Here is a 22,463-nt window from a genome sequence, read left to right as displayed (position 1 = left end):
CAGCTATGATCCTGCACCCCCCCAAAAAAAAACCCTCCTCTCTCCTCTCCCTAGAACACTATAGAGGGGGAAGGAGAGCTTGCACTGATAGAATGGTTGGAAGAGCACGGTGTTTAATTCCTCCTACTGCTTCTCAGCTTTTCAGTAATTAATACAGTTAGTTTGGTTTTATCTCCATAGTAGCCACAGGCATTAACAGAAATTCAAGATACAATGTACGCCTCTACGGAGACCTAGTTTTCACACAAAGAATATTTCTATCCATAGTATTCATGTTCATATTTACAGTGTTACAATTTTATTCTCAGGCTCCTTTGGGTTGCTGAACCATTGAGTGACTGGGATGAACTGAAATGACAGCTCTATAACAATATGGCTATAGTGGAATCCCCTTTTGTAAGGGTGGCAGGAAACAAACGGCAGTATTAACAGGACCAAATTATCCCAGAGTTGAGTCTGTGCCAACAGCTACTGCCTCTGAAATTACTGCCTTTTTACTTCTTCAGCCAAGGTGGCTCCTGGAAATCTATTTGCTTTAAGAACTGTATGGTGCTGACATAGGTAGTGCATTCTGACCACGATTCCACTAAAGAGGCAGGCAGGCAGGCAGTCTTACCTTTCTCCTTGACTTCTATATATGCTCTGAAGCATCAGCATATTATATCGGCTACGAAGGGAAATTGGTGTGGGGTTTGTTTTTTTCTCCTGAGGTATAGAGGCTCCAAGTACAAAGAAAAAAATGGCTGACCCCTCACAGGCTAGTCCCAATTCCTCCTGCCCCCCTGTCACTGCTATTTGTAATTAAAAACAGAGGTGTATTCATTCATTTCCATTGTAAATGGTAGTTTGCCCTCAGCCTGGAAATCAATGTTAATATTACAATAATATTGACTCCCAGTATGTGTTGTTTTGTTCTTTTTTTCTGGTGACCTGTTTTTGCAAATTATAATCCATTTCTTTTAATTGTAATATGTAGACATTGAAACAGTTTATTTTTAAAAAGTGGGAAATAGATATCATATCTACCAATACTGTATACTGTACTTGTACTTATTTCCTGTGTTTAGATGTAGTAGCAGTAATCCTAATACCACAATGACTAGAACATATAGCTGAAAGCACAGCCCTCTGTAAATCATCATGTATCAAAATGAAATATACACATCCTACAGGATGCTACTACAACTCTAAATTCCTTCCTGTTAGCAATGTGCATATATTTTTAAAAGTTTTTGCGCTGTACTAAGCATTGCCCATGGAACTTCGCTATTGTGAAATATACTGCAGTAAATTATCAAGTAAGTTATCACCAATAATTATTACTTTTCTAAATTATGACATGTAAAAAAATGTTCTATAGTCATAGAGACTGCAGGTGTTTCCAGAATTGGCAGCGCTTAGTGCTGGCCTTATTTTGTCACTGCAAGCTCTATGAAGAATTGCACTTTTCTTTTCACATATTGAGAGTTATAGCTCTCTCTCTCTCTCTCTCTCTCTCTCTCTCTCTCTCTCGCTCTCGCTCTCGCTCTCGCTCTCTCTCTGCATCCTTCTACATTCCGCAAAGGGTGTCAAACAACTGTGTGGATGCCAAAGGAACAATTAACCAGAGTATGCTATTTTTAAGCCATTTGTTCCAGATCAATTTAATAAAAATAATTCCTGAAGTGCTCTTTAAATTTCTAAGCTATCATTGATACTTTGGCATTAAGGAGGAAACAGTAAAAATGAGGGAGGGGATTCATGTGTTGATAAAATGGTGTTGACAGGAAAGGCTTTGTGTGTGCGTGTGCACACACACTGTTCTTATTTAGTTTTTAAATATGTGCTAAAGTACTTAAAAATTAAGCACTATTGCTTAAATATTTCAACTTATTTAAAGCAAAAGAGTGATAATGAAATGATAATTTTAAAAAGTATGGCTAAAATGGCACACACTTGGCATCATTTGGATAGGTGCTAAACTGGAATGCCTTGGTGTCTATACTACTTAGCAAGCACCTTCCCATACGCAATCTTGATATTCAACAGAGAATGGACCTATTGAAATTGTCCTGAGTTTGAATTGTTTTGGGCCCACAGAGACAAGCTATTAGCAGCTGATCCCTAGCCTGGAACTTTGTATCTGGTGACATGCCAAAGCTTAGGCTAGGAATTTTCCCAAAATGCATATTGTAGTGATCATAGCTGCCAACTTATCCCCTTTTTTAAGGGATTTTCCCTTATGCTGAATAGGCTTCCTCGCGAGAAAAGGGAAAACTTGGCAGCTATGGTAGTGATAGGTGATGATGAGTGCAGAGTCATTTCAGTTTTCTGTTCGTAAGTGTTTGAATTCCAATTTTATGCATTTTGAAAATGCAGTTTTAAAAACTGATGATTGTCATCTTAAGCCTAAGGGATAGGGTGGGTGTGAAATCAAACTAAATGATATCATAATTCCATATAATATTTAATCATTAACAATAGCTCTTTACAATATGCTTATGTCTAATAAATTATTGTTATATTATTCATTTGTCATCTCTCTCTCTCTCTCTCTCTCTCTCTCTCTCTGTGTGTGTGTGTGTGTGTGTGTGTGATATTACAGTCCTTCTTGGTTGAAGAGTGAACAACATGATACACCCAGAGCCTCTTCTATTTTATTACTTGTTTGACAGAGCACCACCTTGTGGACAATAAAAAGGTACTGGTAAAAGTCAGTTAAGATCATCACCACTCTGCAGCTGGTATATTTTTTTTTACTATTTCAGAAATGATACTGTACATTATATTCAAAACTAAAGTAGCAGAGCAATAGGAAGAGGCTATGTTAGACAGTCTTATTTGAACTCCAGGTCTTGAAGCCATGGATCACTGTTCCTATATGAGATGACAAAAGGCTGAAAAGCTACAAAAATGGAGAGAACTCTGCAAACAGAAAACAAGCTGATTAGTTCTAGAGGACAAAAGTGAAAGTTATTAACAATTAAGAGGCATTTGAGTTCCTTTACATTTTTCACTAAAGCCTTTTCCAGAAGACCTACACAATGGTAATTTCATTCCTGTAATTTCTTTACTAATAAGTTAGAAGCCTTGTTCATGTCTGGCTTATCAATCTTAGTCAACCTTTTGGCTCCTTGTCATGTTGCATCAGGTCTAGTATGGCAAGATCTATAGACAAAATCTTTATATTTTTACATACCTGTGGAAAATAATATTGCATATACCTATACCAGTCAGTGGTACTACTCACCACTGTTCATGGCAGTGTTCAGCCCTCTGTATAGCTGAACAGGAATTACCCGTTTATTAAAAATCCAGACTGTTATGAAATCTAAGGAATTGCAGGGGAAATAGTCTATGTCAATATGGTAGGGTCACAGTGTATTACTGCTTGCTCTTGGAGTGACTGGGACTTTGGGGGGTATTGTAGTGGCTCTTCTTCGATGCCTATTGGGTTTCATTTTGGGTTGGTGGTATTTTCCCTGCATGAATAATTTTCCTTTATACCAGACTCTGAGTGTTGTTTAAGGTTTTTGATACGCTGCTAGAGTTTAGTTGTATTAACTTTTCAGATGTCTGGTTTTTTGAAGTACAAGTAGTTTTACAATTCAAACAGCAATTGAAATCCTGAAATCCTGTTCACATTTACTTGGGAGTAAATCAGCAACCATGTTTTCTGTCTGGGAGCTCAGAGGAGATGCTCACAAGTCTTTTAAAATCAGCTATGAAGAGACTTGAGTTGTCAAACAAACTTCCTTGGTAGTGAGACCATTATGGGCCAAACTGGACATGACAATAAATCCATGATTGTAATTTTTAAGCAAAAGGTATAAAATAAAAAACAGCAGCTCCTGTAAGCCTACGCCTGAATTAAAACTGCAGCACTGGGGTGGGGGCTTAAATCCTTCTTAAAATTGTCCGCTTTGGCCGCTCCTTTAGGAAACACACAGGGCCGTCTTAAGCGGGTCTGGCGCCCTGGCGCCGTGGTGCGCTGATCGCTCCAGCGCCCCCGCCCTGTTTCTTCCCGCAGCTGGTGGGCGAGCGCAGCGTGGTTTCCACGTGGCTTCGCCGTGCAGCGCCCGCCTGCTGACCCGGCACCCCGCACCACCCAGCCTACCCCGAGAGCCGGCCCTGGAAACACAATTGGAATATGAAGGGAAATGCCATAGATCAAACTAAGAACTTCAAATATTTAGGCATCACCTTCTCTTACAACGTCAAATTCTCAGCACATTTGACCGCATCCGCCACCTCAGCAGAAAGAAGTGCTAACGCCATTCTTAGACTATATAGAAGGAAAGGTACTGGTTTCCTTCCTATGGCCTTAAAAGTCTTTCAGGCAAAATCTCTGGCCCAACTTCTATACGGTTCACAAATTGGACTCTCTGCCAATCTTAAGATTCTCGAAACAGTTCAATCAAAATTTATTAGATCCCTATTCAGCACCCCTAAGAGCACATCTAATGTAATATTAAGACTAGAGGCAGGAATGCCCAGAGATGAATTAAAAGTCTGGGAACAAGCAATATCCCTCTGGTTGAAAATTCATTATAACCCAAAGGGAATGTTATCTCATTTCCTGGCCGCAGCCCCTTATCCACCTTGGCTTACGCAAATTTCTAACAAGATCAAACAAATTGGCCTAAACCCAGAAGATCTCTTTAATGGTACTTTGAATAAGGCAAAAACAATCATTACTCAGAGGCTTTTCGATATTGAACTGCAAAAAGAAGATGCCTTACTTCCTAAGAACTACAGGTGTCTAAAATCTTGGCCTAATCTGGCAGCTGCCCCGTATCTATCCAATATTATTTATGAATATCATAGATGGGCCTTTTTCAGAGCCCGATTTGATGCGATGCCTTCAGCTGTGTTACACGGCAAATTCTTGCGTATACCAATTGAAGAGCGCTTTTGTCCATGTGTGTCCAACAAGGTGGAATCTGTTATTCACATTCTATTATTCTGTGAATTCTATAGCGAAGAACGATCGCGACTCATTTTACCCCTATTATCAAAATTCACACCCTTCCAATATTATCTGGAATTTCCCCCCGAAACATTATGCAAATTCCTTCTGGAAGATTCTTTGAGCTCAGTATCTTACGCTGTGGCCAAATTTTGCACCTTAGCTATTAAAAAACATAAATCTCTTTTTATTGAATAACATATTATAACAATTTGTCCTGCCCTCCGATGATGATATTGCTGCTACAGCTCTTAGTTAAATCTCTTATTCTTTTATGGTGTTTTATTCCACTGGACCTGTATTTTAAGTATTGTATATTCAATTAGTATATGGCCTGTTAAAACCCCATATCAGTCGTTTTTATTGTTGAGGTAGAGAATTATGGAGAATTTCTGGTTTGATATGCTGGCTGTTTGCCATAATAAACATTGACTGACTGACTGACTTAAGATGATATTTGCCATGAAGGGAGGTGAATTGGAGATATGTTAGAAAGGTCAAGGAGGTCTGAGCCTAAGTAAATAAAAAAGTCATCAAGTGTGCTACACCCTCTATGGAGCCCAATTGTGCTTTTTCTTTTGCAGCCTGCTTGCAGGGCCAGGTTTACACTGTGGATCAGGTGTTTTGTGTTAGGCCAGAGAATTAGCCAGCAAGATTGCCACAGTCATATGTTTTGGTCATGGGGCATCTTTGAGAGAAGGCAGATTTTTGTCAGGAAGACAGCTTGGAGGAAAAGGTTTACCCCCATCCCTTAATTGCCAGTCTGGATTGGGGCATGAGTGTGTTCTATAGTTTTATCGCCAGTTATACCTCACCACATCTATCTATCCATGAATTATCTCTAACTAATTCAATATAAAATGAGCAATGACTTACCATACAAACACAAGAACTGATACAAACTTTGATAATTTAAAGCAGATAATTTAAAACATTTTCTCTAATTCCCTTGGAAGCATTAAACAATATGACATATGCCTCTGTGGCAATCTTCCCTTTGATAATAAGTTCTTAATTTAGGCAGGATCACTGTGCTTCCACATACCTTTTCAAACTAGTTTGAGGGGCAACAGCTTTAACTCCTGCTTTCATTGTTTCCATCTTGCTTAAATCTGATTCAGCAGGCGAACAGAAATCCATACTTTTGTAAAATCAGGACCTCAAGCTTTTCAGCCATCTTAAATTCTCTCCTAAATAGGGAAAGCTTTTCTTAGCTGCTGGCATTACTGTTGCCATTTCTTTCCAGTGTGGGCTTACTAGGTGGGCTACGCTGTATTTTACAGTGCAACCCTAACCATGCCTATTCAGAAATAAATCCTATTGAATTTGATAGGGTTTACTTCCAGGCAAGTGTGACTAGGAATGCAGCCAGAGACTGCAGGCCCTGATCTTCTAGGCCAGTAATGTTTTTACTGCTGAGGTATTGTGCAATGTGCTTCAGCAATGGCATTCATCTTTCCCTGCCATCTTCTTCTCTACTCCACAGATTCCCAGGTACTCACACAGAGGAATAATACATTGTAGGTGATGCAGTTGCTTCTGTATTTCCATATAGAGATTTTCCATCCTATCAGTGTTCCCGCTGATTATTACAACCCAATGAATTCAAGTGTGTTTGGGAGTTGCAAAGGCCCCCCTATGGATCTGTGTGATAAAAGCTCTAGAAAAGGTTGCTCCCTTTATGGTGGTCTGTAGCAGCAGTAAACTGGTAATGAAAATATTAACGAGAGACTTGATCACTTCTTTTGAGCCAAGCACAACATAACCGTAACAGCTGCAGGCTCCAACTGTTTTCAACTGTCAGGCCCCCCTCAAACTGTTCCATTCCAACAATCGCAGCAGCGATGACTGTGGAACATACCATTTACAACAACTCTACCTCTACACCAGCCAGGAGGAAGCCATGCTGAGCACTAGATCCCTTATGGCTACACTGCTGGTTCTGGTACCAGTCACGGGGTCTCCTGTTCTGGGCCATCTGCTTGTCCTTTGGGAAGTGTGGCCAGGTGAGAGGAAGGCATAGAGTCACAGCTGGGAATGGGGTTTGCGAAATGAAACCAGGGGGCTCCTTCCTTGCCCATCTTGTCCCTGGTATTTGAAAGGAAAAAATGGGAAGACTGTGTGATATGTGCTTGAAGTTATGGGTAGCATTTATTTGGTGGGGCTGAGGTTTTAGCACCCTGCCTTAAGGCAATAAGCATGGCAGGGGTATATATTGACTTCAATGCCTTCTCCAAGTTTCATAGGCACTGCCATTTCCCCAAAAATATAAATAAATCTACAGTCACTCTCTGACTTTCAAACCTGAGAATTAAAGGAAACTTTATATTTCAGACTTCACAAAAATCATTACAGTATAGGTTAGATACAACTGCCAGACCCATGGTGGAATTCACATAGATACAAAGTCAAATCTGAATTAAACAAGAAAAAAAATCCATAGTAATTCTGAGATGTCTCAAATGAATCTACATTAAATTTCTAGTGTGTTTATCCTTTCTATTTCCTACCAAATACGGAATTGTTGGCAGTTCCAATCTCCTTAGGCAGGGCTTCTTCTTGATTTTGGTATACTTTAATGGCTGCTGTGATAGCTGATTAGAAATATACAGTAATTTATTGTAACTTCCCTCGGAGTCTAACCTGTGTTGCTCCAGATGTTGTTGGATTACATTGCCCATCATCCCTGGCCATTGTCTGTGATTGCCTAAGGCTGTAATCTTGGTGCCACTTACTTGGGAGTTAATTCAATAGGAATTAGTTCTGAGCAGACATGGCTAAGATTGCACTGGGCCATGGCGTTGCACCAAGGGGTGTGGCAGATTGGGGGTCACGATGCCTCGCTACTGCCCCAGCTCCAGCCGCGTGGTAAGCTGTAGCAATGATTCTTTTAGCAGGGTGGCTCTGCCTCACCATATGCACCATTAGTGGTTACTGGTCTTATTGATGAAAGGGATGCTGAGAGAAAAAGTCCCCCTTTTTGCATAGCTCCTAAAACAGCAGCTTCATGAAGTCCCTGTATAGGCACTGTGTTTCTGTGTCAAGCTAGAGTGTGATGTGTGACAAAGAGAGAGACAGAAGGCATCATGTGACTTTTAAAGTTATGACGATCCTACCGGTAGTCCTTAGCAGTTGTTGTTGTTGTTGTTGTTTTGTTTTGTTTTGTTTTGTTTTGTTTTCTATATATACTTTTCAAATTTATACATTTCATTAGTTTTACAATCAATTTGACATTCCAAAATTTGATTTCCTCCCCCCTCTTACTGTGGTTTTTAAATTTTATTTCTTAATATCTTCTGCATATCCAAGTTCATTTAACTTGCTCATTTAATTATCTACTGTACATATATACTCTTATAAAACTGCAGGTTATGGCACTAATCCTGCTAATGTTTTTTATCTGTTTACAATTTATCTGTAAATATTCAACAAACCATTTCCATTCTTTTCTAAAAAGTTTGTTATCTTGATTTCTTATTCTTCCAGCAAGTTTTGCCATTTCTGCATATTCCATAATTTTTTGTATCCATTCTTCCTTTCCTGGGACTCCTGCTTCTTTCCACTTATAGGCAAGTAACATTATTGCTGCTGCAGTAGCAAACATAAATAAATGTCTATACAATTTAGGTAGTTCTAGCCCTATAATTCCTAAAAGAAAAGCTTATGGGTTTTTTTAAAATAAAAGTTATTTTGAACATCCCTTTCAATTCATTATATATCATTTCCCAGTAAGCTTTAACCTTACTACAAGACCCTCAAATATGAAATAGTCCTTAGCAGTTGTGATGATGTTACATACTATAAATTTATGAAAGTCTGCCATACTGTAACATTTTCTGTCACTGTGCTGAGGGAGTTGTTGATAAATCCTATCCTAAAGAAGTGTGCACTGGCAAAATTAGCTTTATACGTAACTGAGCTTTAGCCTTATAATAACTAGAACTTGGTGCAGCTTAAAATATTTTAATTAAATTAATGTTATTGTTTGCTTCATTGCAGGACACGTACTAGAGTATCAACAAGTATCAGTACCAGCGGCAAAAAATTGTTCATGCAAAACATCAGGAAATGTGATCTTAGACCAGTCAACGCAGAAAAGGGGCATCAGAAATTACAGCGGCTTCAGAACAAATTTGAAAACATCTAGGAAGAATGCTTACAGGAACTATCAGCATAAAATCTTGCTAAAATATGTAATATTATATAAAATAAATCCAAATCCAATTACAGATGGAAGCATAAGTGTACACATTTCAAGAAAACATCTAGGAAGAAGTAAACTAATTCTGAGAAGAAAAAATTATTTAAGACATATACTCAGGAATATTCTGAACAGAAAATGTGATGGCTATGAAGTAAAAGTGAATTGGCACAGTATTTTCAATGGTACTAGAAAGAAATCTGAAACTAAAAGAAAGGAGCAATTGCAAATCACATACTTAGAAAATAGGCACAAGCCCATAAGAGCTGGGTCACTTTTGGGTTATATAGCATGTCAAACAAATATGATGTTAAACGTTGAAAAAGCATATTTCCAAAAAGATCAGGAAGGTTTAGAAAGCATTGTGATAAAGTTAGTAAAACCACAGATACCAAGAGGAAAAGTGCTTACTGAAGCTGAGGTACTACGAAAGAAGAAATCTAAGAATAACAGTAATAGAATATTCACTTCTGTCAAAGAAAGGGTCTTTTCTAAAGAGAACACAAATATTTACAGTAAAGAACAATTCAGAATGACTGACAGGAAGAAAGTATTAAATGTAGAATGGAGCAGCCCATATATGGGATTTAAAAAATATGGTCAGTTCTCTAAAAGTTTTCAGCGGGGGACAAGCTTTCCTATCAGAGAAAATATCAAGTTGCAAAAATGGAAAACAAGAACTAAAAATTCTATGAATGCAAATGAGAAGTTTCAGTTTATACATTCATTAAGAAGTAGTGCCAGCAAACAGAAAATATTCTCAGCACATGAACCTCTAATGCCCAATATTCAGCAAATAAAGGAGTCTGCATTTCCAATAAAAATGTACAGAAGCAAAAAATTAATAAAATTAGCCAAGTGGCTCAAAGCTAAAGAAAATAAATCTGGGGAAAATGAAATAGAAGTTTTGCCAACAATTTACTATGTGCAGCCTTCCTTAATAAGTCCTGCTGTAGGTGTGAAGAATGAAGTATTTACTTCAGAAATGGATGAAGCAAAGGCATCACTCTACATGACAAAAATGCTGAAATATCTCATGCAACCCTCAAAGAGAATAAAAAAGAAATACTTGAGTGTTGCTCATAAGGGATTTAGAATTTCGCCTCTAAAAGCACTCATGGTAAGAAAGCATCTTGATACGGAAGAGAGTTTACCAATCTTGTTATATCTCTTTAAACACATTTTTAAAGGTCCATCGGTTGTTGAAAGAACGAAACGATCAGCAAAAGCAGAAACGGTACCAATATCTGTAGGTAGGTTTACGCTGCTGTTATTTATGCTATAATTTACATTTAAAATAGAAATAACATTTTTTAAAGAGTTATGGCTATAACATTTAATTGATAGCAAGCTTGGGAGTTAGGAATCTGTGACTCCAGATGTTGTTGGACTGCTGTTCCCATCGTTGCTAACCATTGACCATGCTGGCTGGCGCTAATGGATGTTGCAATCTACTCCTTAGTTAGAGGCATAGCTTGAAAATGTATCCTGATTTTTAAAAGCGCCCCTAAATAATTGGGCAATGTATTTTTCCAAATGTTAAACATTTTTAATGAGTACTTATACAAAAGTGAAGGTGGCAGACACCACTTTAGAAAGGTCATTCCATCTTACACAGGAAATGCATCTTTTGAGACGGTACTGCAGAATATGTATCCATTATCCAAAACACTAAGGAATGGGTGTAGTCAAGGCAGGGGCTCCACAAATATTATTGAAAATCATTGAAAGTACTCAATTATCTGAGGTTCTGCCACCCCCACCAGCAGAATCCTGCCCCCCATGTCCTATTTAGGGGTGTTTTATCTGTGATTTCCCAAGAAAAGCTCGACAACTTTGGCTGTGCCCCCCCTGCACTAAGGAAGTATTTTTTGCTTCATAATAAATCTTTAATAATGCAAACTTATGTAGATTTAATATTATTAATAAATTAAAACCATCTCGATTGATCAGCTGAGATTTTTTTAAACATAGGACAGTCCTACAAACCATGTTTGCTTTATACTTAAAATATTTTTTGTGTTAGGCCACAACTTAAAATATGTATACTTTAAAAAAAAATTGTGTTATTTGGGGAACTAAAGCCAAAGTTGTGAAAGGCTGGTCTGGCCCCTTATTAACCTTCATATATTTAGGGAAGGCTGTCATACTTCAAACAGGTTTTAAGTATTGATAAGATATCTTCTCTGATTGCTGGTTTTGCTGAGGCTGCTGCCTTTGTTGTTGATTTTACTCACTTTTGACCTTGTTTTGCTCTGGCAGTTAAAATAATGTTAAGTTTGTTTTCATTTTCTTTGCTGTTTTTTAATATTGCATTGAGGACTCTTCTTAGTTGGGAAATGCCTTGTAAATGTTAACACAAATAAAAAATAAATATAAAAAAGAATTTTATTCAAGGATATCTAGTCTGACACCAAATTCTAAACATCTTTGCTTTCTCTTTTTGCCATATCAGTAAATTGTTACATACTATATATGAAGTTGCATAAATATAAGAGTTAGTATGCCCAATACTGCTGATGGAGCTAGATTTTGGCCTGAGTAATAGAACTTGTATAATCTTGGAGGCCTTGGAAGATTCTGTAAGGCTGATATCACTCAAAATGGAAGGAACATAATATTGAGCCTTGCAATTGCTGAGTTCCTTGCTGGTTACAGGGTTCTGTTTATGGACTTCTGCTACAGACTTTAGCCTTAGTCTCTGAAGTTCTAGCTCCTGATATGATAGACTTGCTGGAGATGGAGTAGACAAACATCATCCTCATTGTTATTATTTCATTCATGAAACACTTCCCATGAGTCATCCTGCAATGGCAAGTCATCTTGCCTTGAGTGATTCTGTACTTTTTTTTTTTTACAATCCACAAATGTTTTATTGGTAATATCTTAAGCCCTGTTAGCATAGCTGCCAAGTTTTCCCTTTTCTCGCGAGGAAGCCTATTCAGCATAAGGGAAAATCCCTTAAAAAAAGGGATAACTTGGCAGCTATGCCTGTTAGACGGACAGTGCCAATCTGGCAGAAACACGGAAACATATCCTTTATTAATTTCCTATTCTCCTGTTCACTATGTTGTATCACCTTGGGAAGTGCTGGTTCTATTATGTGTCTAAACAACCAAGTTCTGTTTGTTAGTGAGATGGCAATAATTTGTTGTTGGCATTTGCCTGCCTTGAGAGACAATGGAGTGCGCCTCCGTGGGTGAAGTCAAACCACTGTATTAGCAGCACAGAGACGATTTTCGGCCAGCAGGAGCTCCTTCCTTATAAATCTGGGGGAATTACGGGATATTTTGCCATTCGGGATAACAGCGGGAAACAGATTTAAATACGGGGGTTTCCCGTGAAAAACGGGAGACTTGACAGCTATGTCCTATGGTCAGAGAGACAAATTACAGAATGAAATGTATACTTCTAAAGTAATCTGTCTCTTGGCCCATAGGGGAAACATAGATTGTTGTAAAGTAGTGGTGATGGTAATTTAAAGCAGAGGAAACAGCCCAGGAGGAAGGGAGTAAGAGAACCTTTTCTTCCCATTGCTTTTGCTCCTTTCAGCCCTACATGGCTGGCAGAATTTCTGGTAGCTGGGTTTATTTCTGGTACTGGAGTCAAAAGGTCAAAAACACAACTGTGTGAAGGGATTGTTGTGGTCAAAAGTGAAGGACAGGGAGAGAGGTTAGCACCTATATCCCACCTACTTTTAATTGCCCCACTTCACTCTGCTTTACAGCTGTGTAAAGGACCTACGTTCAGTAACATGGATATGCTGATATAAATGTCTAATTAGCTTTGCACATTCAAAGTGTCTGGTTTGTGACAGAAGAAGTGTGATTTTTTTTAAAAGAAGAAACACCCACAAAGTAAATGTTGAGTACATACTATTAACTTTCAAAATATTTTTTTCTATTTAGATGTTTTGACGCGTGTAACTTCTGCCCTTATAGCATGTGCCATTATTTTAGGATTCGCTCTGTTTACTTTGGCATTAGCAGCAGGTTACCTGTACTATAATAGAAGGTAGGTTTAAAGGCTTTAGTAGTTCATCTTGTTATATATATTCTAAACAATGTATCTTAAAAATCCCAAATATCTGAAAGGCACTAAATGTTTTAAGACATAAATAAATAAAAAATAAAGTAATAAAATTAAAAGGTACCAAAAAGACTACAGTGCCGCCACAAATAAAGTCTCTCTGGGGGTATTCCACAACCAGGGTGCCACCACTGAAAAGGCTCTCACTCTAGCAGCCGCTCTCTGCACCATGTTTGGTGGTGGTATATTGAGATGGGCATCAAAATATGTTCTTAAAGTCGAGGCAGTTTTATGTGAGGAGGTGGTCCTTCAGGTAAACTGACTGCAAGTTTTTAGTGCTTTTAAAAGTTAATGTGTACTGGAAATGGACTGGAAGCCAGTGGCAAAGGACTGACATAATATATTCATACCAGACAGTCACAATTAACAATCCTGCTGTACTGTTTCCACGGTAGGGATGTGTGGGGCTTAGGGCAAGGACTGGTTGAGGATCGCACCTCTTACATCTCCATGAACTGGGGAATTTTTATTATTGACTGATTGATTGCATTTATACACTACCCTTCTGCCAAGGCACCGAAGAGGACTAACAATTTTAAGCTACTAAAACAAATAAATTATATAACATGGAAATTTTGCCCAGGTGGAGGGATGGACCGTCCAATTGGAGCAGGCCCTGATGTTGTCTTTGCCTCCCTCCCTCTCTTCCTCTCCACAGGGCAGATGGTGCATACCCTACAACATTTCTCCAATGAAAATAGGGACATCCCATTCCATAATGATGATTTTACTATTTATACCCCACACATCTTACTGGGTTGCCCCAACCACTCTGTGCAGCTTCCAACATATATGAAAACACAATAAAACATTAAGCATTAAAAAAACTTCCCTATACAGGATTGCCTTCAGATGACTCAGGAGTCAGACAATTCCACACCCTCTAACTTTTCTCCTATGAAAATAGGGACATCCTAGGGAAAAGCGGGACATTCCTGGATCAAATCAGAAACTGGGACACCTTCTCTAAATCAGGGATGTCCCTGGAAAATAGGGACACTTGGAGGGTCTGATGGTGTCCCTTAACCTCATGGGAGGGGGCAAGGAGGGGACAGTGTGACTCAGAAAGGGCCACAAGTGCAATGTTTTATGAGCATACCAAGCATTTTAAGTCCCAGGTGGATAAAGGTGATTATGGCTCCCTTCTTCTCTGCAAGAAGATGGTGCACACCTGCCAACCAGATCCAAATAACCTTGGGATTCCATTCCCCGTTACAGGAAAATATACATTGCTGTAATTTGTGGTTCTGCAATTTACCACAGCCAGTGCCTTATGGTGGTAGTCTCTATTTCTTCCCTCTGCAATGTTGCCAGCTGCCTTTTGAATACAGGTGCACTGCAGTGGGGGTTTGCTGCTCCTCCTCCTCTCTCCCCCTTCTTGGAGGCACAAAAAAGCTCCCACGTTAATGCATAGCGTGTTTCTCTTATATTTATTTTTCCTCAAAAAAACACACAGTGGCTTATTATCAAGGGATGTCTTATTTCTTAATTACGTGTCCAGCCTAGCCTCTTCCTTGGCACCCTCCAGAACTGCGCCTATCACTATGTCTTATTTTCGGGGTATGGCTTATATTGCGCAAATGCTTAGAAATCCTGCTACGGCTTATTTTATGGGTATGTCTTATTTTTGGAGAAACAGGGTAGGTCTTGCCCAGCCACTGCTCAGCTGTTGGTTGGCATTCTGGGCTCATTAGAAGGCCATGGGACTAGCAGCCATGGAGTTGCATTAAGATACAGCACCCCTCAAAGTGTGGTTATACAACTTTGTGAGTTTTAAATTACAAGTGGTATAAAAATATTTTAAATAAATACCTTTGATCTCAGCAGCCCCATTGACTTAATTAGATATTGGCTTTGTCTCGTGGTGCTGTGATGAGGGTCAGCACTCTGAAACCAGACACCTTTAATAGAAATGTGTCCCACTCAAGTCCTCCTACTTTCTACAATTTTGGGGGGGAAGAACTTCATAAATTAAAAAGTGCAAAAAATGGTTATTACAGTAAATTCAACTAAATAGAATCCCATAATTGTTCCTTAATCAATTATCTTGATCATTGTGCAAGTTATTCATCTTTATCAAAATCATTTTTGCAATACTGCTTTTAAAGAGATTGCTTTATTGCATAGTCTCTACTTGTTTTTCACCATTCAGGTCACCTAAAAATTGCCAAGTGTTTTCATCCATTTATACCAAGGATGGGGAAACCTTTTCATCCTGAGGACCACACGCCAGTGTGGATGGGACTACAGATAAAAGGGAGTGGAGGAACAGATATAAATTTTACCCACGAGCACATACCACTTTGTATCCTCTATCCAGAAAAGCAAGGGGCATCTTGGAGTCATTGAGGGGCGTGGCCTGTGGTGAGTTCTGAAGGCCAGGTAGAGAGGACCATGTTTAGCTCCTAGGCCTAAGGGTTCCCACCTCTGATATATACCAACAAAGCGTTTTTAAAAACCTAGCTATTTAATTTTATTACATGTTAGTTCTTTAGATTCATGATCTATCTCAAATAGAACCATAATATTTATGTATTAAAATGCATTTCAGGCAATTTGTTCCATTTCTTGAAGCTGGTTTAAAAGGTGAAGAATCGAAAAAGGAATGGAAACACGCTGCTTCTCAGTGTTGCCCGCCTATTTCTCTTTCACAAAATTTTCATTTTGGACAACCACAGGTAAAATATAATAATGGCATTTTTGCACTGCTAATATTTTGAGGCCAAGTTAATATCTCAACCCTAAACACTTTTGCACTAGTTTAGCAAGGGAGGTCTTTCTGTAAGATGGAAACTCTGAGTCATAGGCATAGCTGCCAAGTTTTCCCTTTTCTCACGAGGAAGCCTATTCAGCATAAGGGAATTTCCCTTAAAAAAGGGATAACTTGGCAGCTATGGTCATAGGAAACCAAGTACATTGGAGCAGAAGTCTCAGTCGGTGAGTTTCAGCAGAACAGGGGCTAGAGCAGGGACAGAGCCACTAGAACAGGAATACAGAGGCTTCCTGAGACTGTTACAAGCCAGCTATAAACCAAGCAGGCTACAGCTGAAAGTACTTTGTTTTATATCATTTTTGAATATAATAATCATGGTGCTCTGATTATACTCTTTCCATTTATGTCTCACAGGAATCAAGGAAGAATCAAATATTGGCAACAGGTATTAAAACTTTTCTTAAGAGTGGTTTAAAAATTTGTTATACTACTGACATCGCTCGTAAAATAAAACAAAGTGGAAATCATGTAAACTACTAACAATAACAACAACAATAATAATAATAATTTAATATTTATACCCCGCCCATCTGGCCAGGTTCCCCCAGCCACTCTGGGCGGCTTCCAACAAAATATTAAAATACAGAAATCCATCAAACATTAAAAGCTTCCCTAAACAGGGCTGCCTTAAGATGCCTTCTAAAGGTCTGGTAATTGTTGTTCTCTTTGACCTCTGGTGGGAGGGTATTCCACAGGGTGGGTGCCACTACTATATGGAACTATATGGAAAGGCATGTTTCTGTTAGCATTATGCTGCCTGGGGGCAAGTTGTTAGACTGCCCCCAAAGCTAACAAAAAGAGTGCACACATTCCCGGCTACTGGTGAGTCCGGTGGTGCAATAATTATGTGATTGCTCCCCAAGCGTGAAGAACAACACCCAGAGAAACATAAGTAGTGGCTAACTACTTTATTATAGGTAAAAGACAGAGTGTGTCTCAGACATTCAGAGCTGCATAAAGCGTCCGGCATTGCTAAAGCCAGAAGAGAGAACTATCAGTTGTCTATTTTTAAAGACTAGAAAAATTAGATTCAGGCAAAACATTTTGTGAAAAGGCTCTTGCTAACAATGTGATAAACCCCTACATACAACAATATTGTGTGACTGAGGATGCTTAGGCCAGGAAATAAATGTAGGGCCAAGGAAATAAGTGTAGGGCAGGAAATAAATGTAACGTAAATAGATGAAACAAATAGATGAAGTTCATCCACAAGAAGGGGCTCTTACACAGAGACCATATTGTCTAAAGTGCATGGACTTCCTTATGAGGAACCGCTAATATTGATCTCTTCACAAAAAAGTGCCAAAAGGAATAAAACAACGCTTTCTCTCGTTAATACTCAGAAGCTGCAGTTCCTTTTACAGCTGCATTCTGTTTGTAGAAATTTAACACTTAAAATACAAGTTTGCAGTATGGAAGAGGGTACAAAAAAACCCATAACAGATTATAGCTCTTCTGGTCACTTTCAGTGAAAATGGTGCTTTTCAGACACACACTATGTGCTTTTGAAAAGCTGGCCAATAATCATTATTCTTTAATAAGAGAGGCTTCAATTAGAACCAACTTTTAAATTTTTGTCCTGTATGGCTTTCTCCTTTTCTTTTCTCTTTCTGCTACTTTTATTCATCCCATTTCTCTTTTGCCTGACAAATGTAATGGATTTTTGTGCAACCTTGGTGCAACCTACCGGTACCTAAGTTTGGGGTGCATTTGCCCATTCTGAATCATGACTCACCACAGCTATGCAAATCTCTATTATGGCCTTGCTACTTTGTTTCATGGCAAGAATCAGTTGAATTACTTTTGTTGCTTTATTCTTTACTTTTTAAAGATGTTTTGATGCCCTTTTATGCTTGTGCATGTTTTCTTATCTACTGTGAGGAACCTTTCAAGGGGCTGAAGATGGGAGATACAAATAATTCAAGAATACACAAAAATATTAATAATTAGTTACACCACAGGACAAATAGCACATATGCATGGGAGTAGCTGGGGAGGGGCAGGGAGGGCACAGCTGCCCCCCTGAATCAATAAAAATAAATAAAAATACGTAGCAAACTGAGGTTCTTTCCGCCCTAACAAAAGGCTTGCCCCCCCCAAAAAAATCCTGACTACGTCCATGCACATGTGTAGAAGGAATTCTGAACTCATATGCTTGTATCAAGTACACTAAAATCACTGAAAATAAGGCTTCTGTAAGCAGCACTCCTATTCACAGAATCTGCTTCTCCTTGACTTTTACCATCTCCCCCTTCCCTTGTGCAACAGCCCTCTCCATTCATCAGGGTCCCCCATCTCTTGATGGAGTCTGTTTAGGGGTGTCATGGGGCTGCCAGTGAAAGGAAGGGCTGGTAAAGACAGCTTCTGATCATCCCCTTCCTCAGACTGATATTTGGTTCCAACTAATTTTATCTAATATAAGTTTATGATATGGTTACATTTTTAAAATCATGCACTTCTGATGAACAATGTGATCCTTTTCATAGCAGCTACCAAAACATGTTCCAAAGAGGATTTTGTTATTATGAAGGAAATATATGGCAGCTCTGATACAGAAGGCAGTTCAGAAATATCATGTAGAGGTTTGACTATAAGATCCAGAGCGATTATGCTTCCATCTCGGTCCACTGACAGCATGCAATCATTATTTGATGTACGTGATGATGTACGTGATGATGTCTCTTCCCAACAATCTGTGACCATGGAAAATGGTTCCAGCACTGTCCCCCCCAAAAATGACCTGGTTCCTGTTCCACAACAGCCGGATAATCAAGAGCAGAGTACCTCTAAAGATGTGTCACCACAACTGAAGAAAACAACTATTTCAAAATCGAAACCTGATAATGATCTCGCAAGATCTGGTAAAGTATTGCAAGGAGTCCAGCCAGACCATTGTTTATATGATGTCAAAGAACCAAGTACCTCAGAGGATGTTACACTAAAGAAGTCAACCATCTCAGAGCCAAAACCTGACAGTGCTATCACAGAGCCTTCCTCTACTGCAGTGTCACAAACAGGCCAGATGCAGACAGTTTTGAAGTCAGAACCTGGAAATGCTATCACAGGGCCTTCTTCTACCGAAGCATCACAGACAGGTCAGACACAGGCAATTCTGAAATCAGAACCTGGCAATGTTATCACAGGGCCTTCTTCTACTGAAGCATCACAAACAGGTCAGACGCAAGCAATTCTGAAATCAGAACCTGGCAATGTTATCACAGGGCCTTCTTCTACTGAAGCATCACAAACAGGTCAGACCCAGGCAATCCTGAAATCAGAACCTGGCAATGTTATCACAGAGCCTTCTTCTACTGAAGCATCACAAACAGGCCAGACACAGGCAATTCTGAAATCAGAACCTGGCAATGTTATCACAGGGCCTTCCTCTACTGAAGCATCACAAACAGGTCAGACCCAGGCAATTCTGAAATCCGAACCTGGCAATGCTATCACAGGGCCTTTATCAACTGAAGTATCACAAGCAGGCCAGACACAGGCAGCTTCTAACACAGGACTTGACAATGCTGTCATAGGGATTTTCTCCACTACAGTATCACAAGTAGACCAGGCACTGGCAATTTCAATGTCAGAACCTGACAGTGGCGTCATAGGGCTTTACTCTACCACAGTAGCACAAGTAGACCAAGCATTGATAATTTCGAAGCCAGTACTTGGCAATGCTATCACAGGGCCTTTGCCCACTGAAGTAGCACAATCAGGCCAGACACAGAATATTTTAAAGTCCGAACCTGACAATGCTATCATACCACCACCTTCTACTACAGTATCACAAGTGGACCAGCCATTGACCGAGATTTCTACAGTGCAAAATCCATGATTGGTATTTTACATCTCGGTGAATAATTTTAACTCTTCTCACAAATGTTGATGGTTCTATTTCCCACCAAACAAATTCTTTGAATATGCTTACAGGAAACATGGAGAAATTACAACCTGAGTTTTGTGACGAAAAAGCCATTGAATATTAGTAATGTGTCTTAAGAATTTTTTAAAAAAATGTATACATACTAGGCAACATAAATTCTGAATTATTTTTCAGAAATTAAAACTGACTAAACATAGTGGAAGTCATTTTAATTTAGGTGAGAGATGGCAGACATTTTTGTATTCAGGTTTTTGTGTGGACAGCATGAGGGAAAGGGCCATAGCTCAGTGTGGGAGCACCTGCTTTGCATGCAGAAGGTCCCGTGTTCAATCCCTGGCATATCCAGGTAGAGGTGGGAGGGGACCCTGTCTGAAATCCTGGAAAACCATTTGACCTATATTTGGCCTGACGTGGTATAAGGTAACTTCCAGTGTTCCTAGTATGGACATAATTTGGGTTCTCCCTTCTCAGATCAAGATAGAGATGGCTGTGAATAGACAAATACTTATAGTGACATAAATTAAATTCCAAAACCTCAGCAGAACAAATTCCATTTCCTCCAGGAGGAATGTTATTTAACAGAACATGTTTATGTTTAAACCATTCAGATTTTAGTAGGAAAATCTAAAAATCATGTAGCATTTATGAGAACAACTTAGACCGTTTCTGCTGTTTATAGCATTTCCATAAATTATTACAGTAATATTTGCATGCAACAACCTTGCAAAGTAGGCTGTTTTTCGTATTGTCATATTGCAGATATACTGAGAGAAAATAGTGACTTGCTTAAAGCTACCTAGGAAGTTCAAGGCCACCAGGACGAGGCCATGAGACATGAACCAGTGGCATTCTGGTCCAAAACACACACTCTTAATCATGATGGTACATCAACTTATGTGTGGCAGCAGTGGCCCAGTGGAAGTCTGGTGCTGGCAAATAATTGCTGCTGCTCCACTAGTTGCACATGGTCTGAGAACTTAATTTTTGCTTCAGTGCTTTCCCCCCTCACTTTTCCCCCTCTTTCCCTTTCCTTGGTGAATCACAGATACCCGTGTATGATACTTTGCCATCTTTACCTGTGCTGTTCATTACATAGAATTTTCACAATGTCAATGCGAAACCTGTTGAAGTTCAACAATTACTCATGTTTTTTAGTTAATATTTTTGTGGTCACCATGTTAAATTAACACAAGGGGAAGAATATTGTGTTCCTACTGACATTGGTAAGGGACCCAGGTGGCGCTGTGGGTTAAACCACAGAGTCTAGGGCTTGCTGATCAGAAGGTCGGCGGTTCGAATCCCTGCAACGGGGTGAGCTCCCGTTGCTTGGTCCCAGCTCCTGCCCACCTAGCAGTTTGAAAGCACATCAAAGTGCAAGTAGATAAATAGGGACAGCTCCAGCGGGAAGGTAAACGGCGTTTCCGTGCTCTGGTTCGCCAGAAGCAGCTTTGTCATGCTGGCCACATGACCCGGAAGCTGTCTGCGGACAAACGCCGGCTCCCTCGGCCTATAGAGCGAGATGAGCGCCGCAACCCCAGAGTCGGACACGACTGGACCTGATGGTCAGGGGCCCCTTTACCTTACTGACATTGGTAGGGTTCTGCATTCCATCTGTGTTCTAACTTGTGGTGCAAAGTGTTGTCGAGTTTTGTTGTGCCAGCCGTCATCCACAGTGCAGTATCATAGTCATATGAAGTAATCAAATGGATTACTGAAATCTTGCCTTCTCACATGGGGAGTAGAAAATGCATATGTTCAGCGGGATAGGGGCATAGCTGCCAAGTATCCCGTATCCGCCGGGAAAACCCCTTTTTTCTTACCGTTTCCCGGCGGTCTCCCGTTTGGCGGAAAATCCCGACATTGTCCCTTTAATTTGCTTCTTCCCGGCGGCCATTTTTCTGGTGCCGCTTTGCCCTTCTATGGGCACCAGAAAATGGCGGTGCCGGCGCCGGAAGTCGCTTCCGCGCATGACCGGAAGTTGCGTGACGCGACTTCCGGTTGCGGTTTGCCCTTCTATGGGCATCAGAAAATGGCAGCGCCGGCGTCGGAAGTCGCTTTTACGTGTTTCCGGTCATGCGCGGAAGCGACTTCCGGTGCTGGCGCCGCCATTTTCTGGTGCCCATAGAAGGGCGAAGCGCCACCGGAAGTTGCGTCACGCAACTTCCGGTTATGCGCGCGCTGCCGATCCCGGATCTTTACGATCCGGACTTGGCAGCTATGGATAGGGGATCTGTGATCAGATGGAGGCCTGGTTCAAGCCTCTTGCAGGGTAGACTTTTAATTCTTGGAGATTGCAGGGCTGATGGAGAGAGTGAGTAAGACAACCCACAACAGCCCTAACAACCACCTTGGCTACAAACTAACAATGTTGAATCTCAGCATGGTGATCTCCTTTCATCCTGTGATCTCTGACAAATGAACAGGCCCCTTGTCTTTTGCCACTTCTCAGACAGTTCCTTTCTTCTGGACAGTCTGAAACTTTGATAACACACTGCTAGCAAAATATGATTCCCTTCTCCTTAAAATTGCTTATAAATATATTTGTTGGGGCTTAAGGTGGCCTTTT

The 22,463-nt window shown here is 39.9% G+C and overlaps 1 protein-coding gene across 1 annotated transcript; it reads left to right on the top strand.

Annotated features, from left to right (window-relative positions):
* Nucleotides 1-4,916: 4,916 nt before the first annotated feature.
* On the top strand, nucleotides 4,917-21,918 carry LOC118089119 (uncharacterized). Its single transcript, XM_060277471.1, has 7 exons — nucleotides 4,917-6,965; nucleotides 8,518-8,521; nucleotides 8,948-10,402; nucleotides 13,058-13,163; nucleotides 15,790-15,916; nucleotides 16,366-16,488; nucleotides 18,458-21,918. The coding sequence occupies exons 1-7, from the start codon at nucleotides 6,852-6,854 to the stop codon at nucleotides 19,847-19,849; spliced, it is 3,321 nt and encodes a 1,106-aa protein (XP_060133454.1). The 5' UTR covers nucleotides 4,917-6,851; the 3' UTR covers nucleotides 19,850-21,918.
* Nucleotides 21,919-22,463: the final 545 nt, after the last annotated feature.

Source organism: Zootoca vivipara, chromosome 7 (assembly GCF_963506605.1).
Source record: "Zootoca vivipara chromosome 7, rZooViv1.1, whole genome shotgun sequence".
NCBI lineage: Eukaryota > Metazoa > Chordata > Lepidosauria > Squamata > Lacertidae > Zootoca > Zootoca vivipara.
Note: the sequence above shows the minus strand (reverse complement) of the source record. Positions and strands in the feature narration are given on the sequence as shown.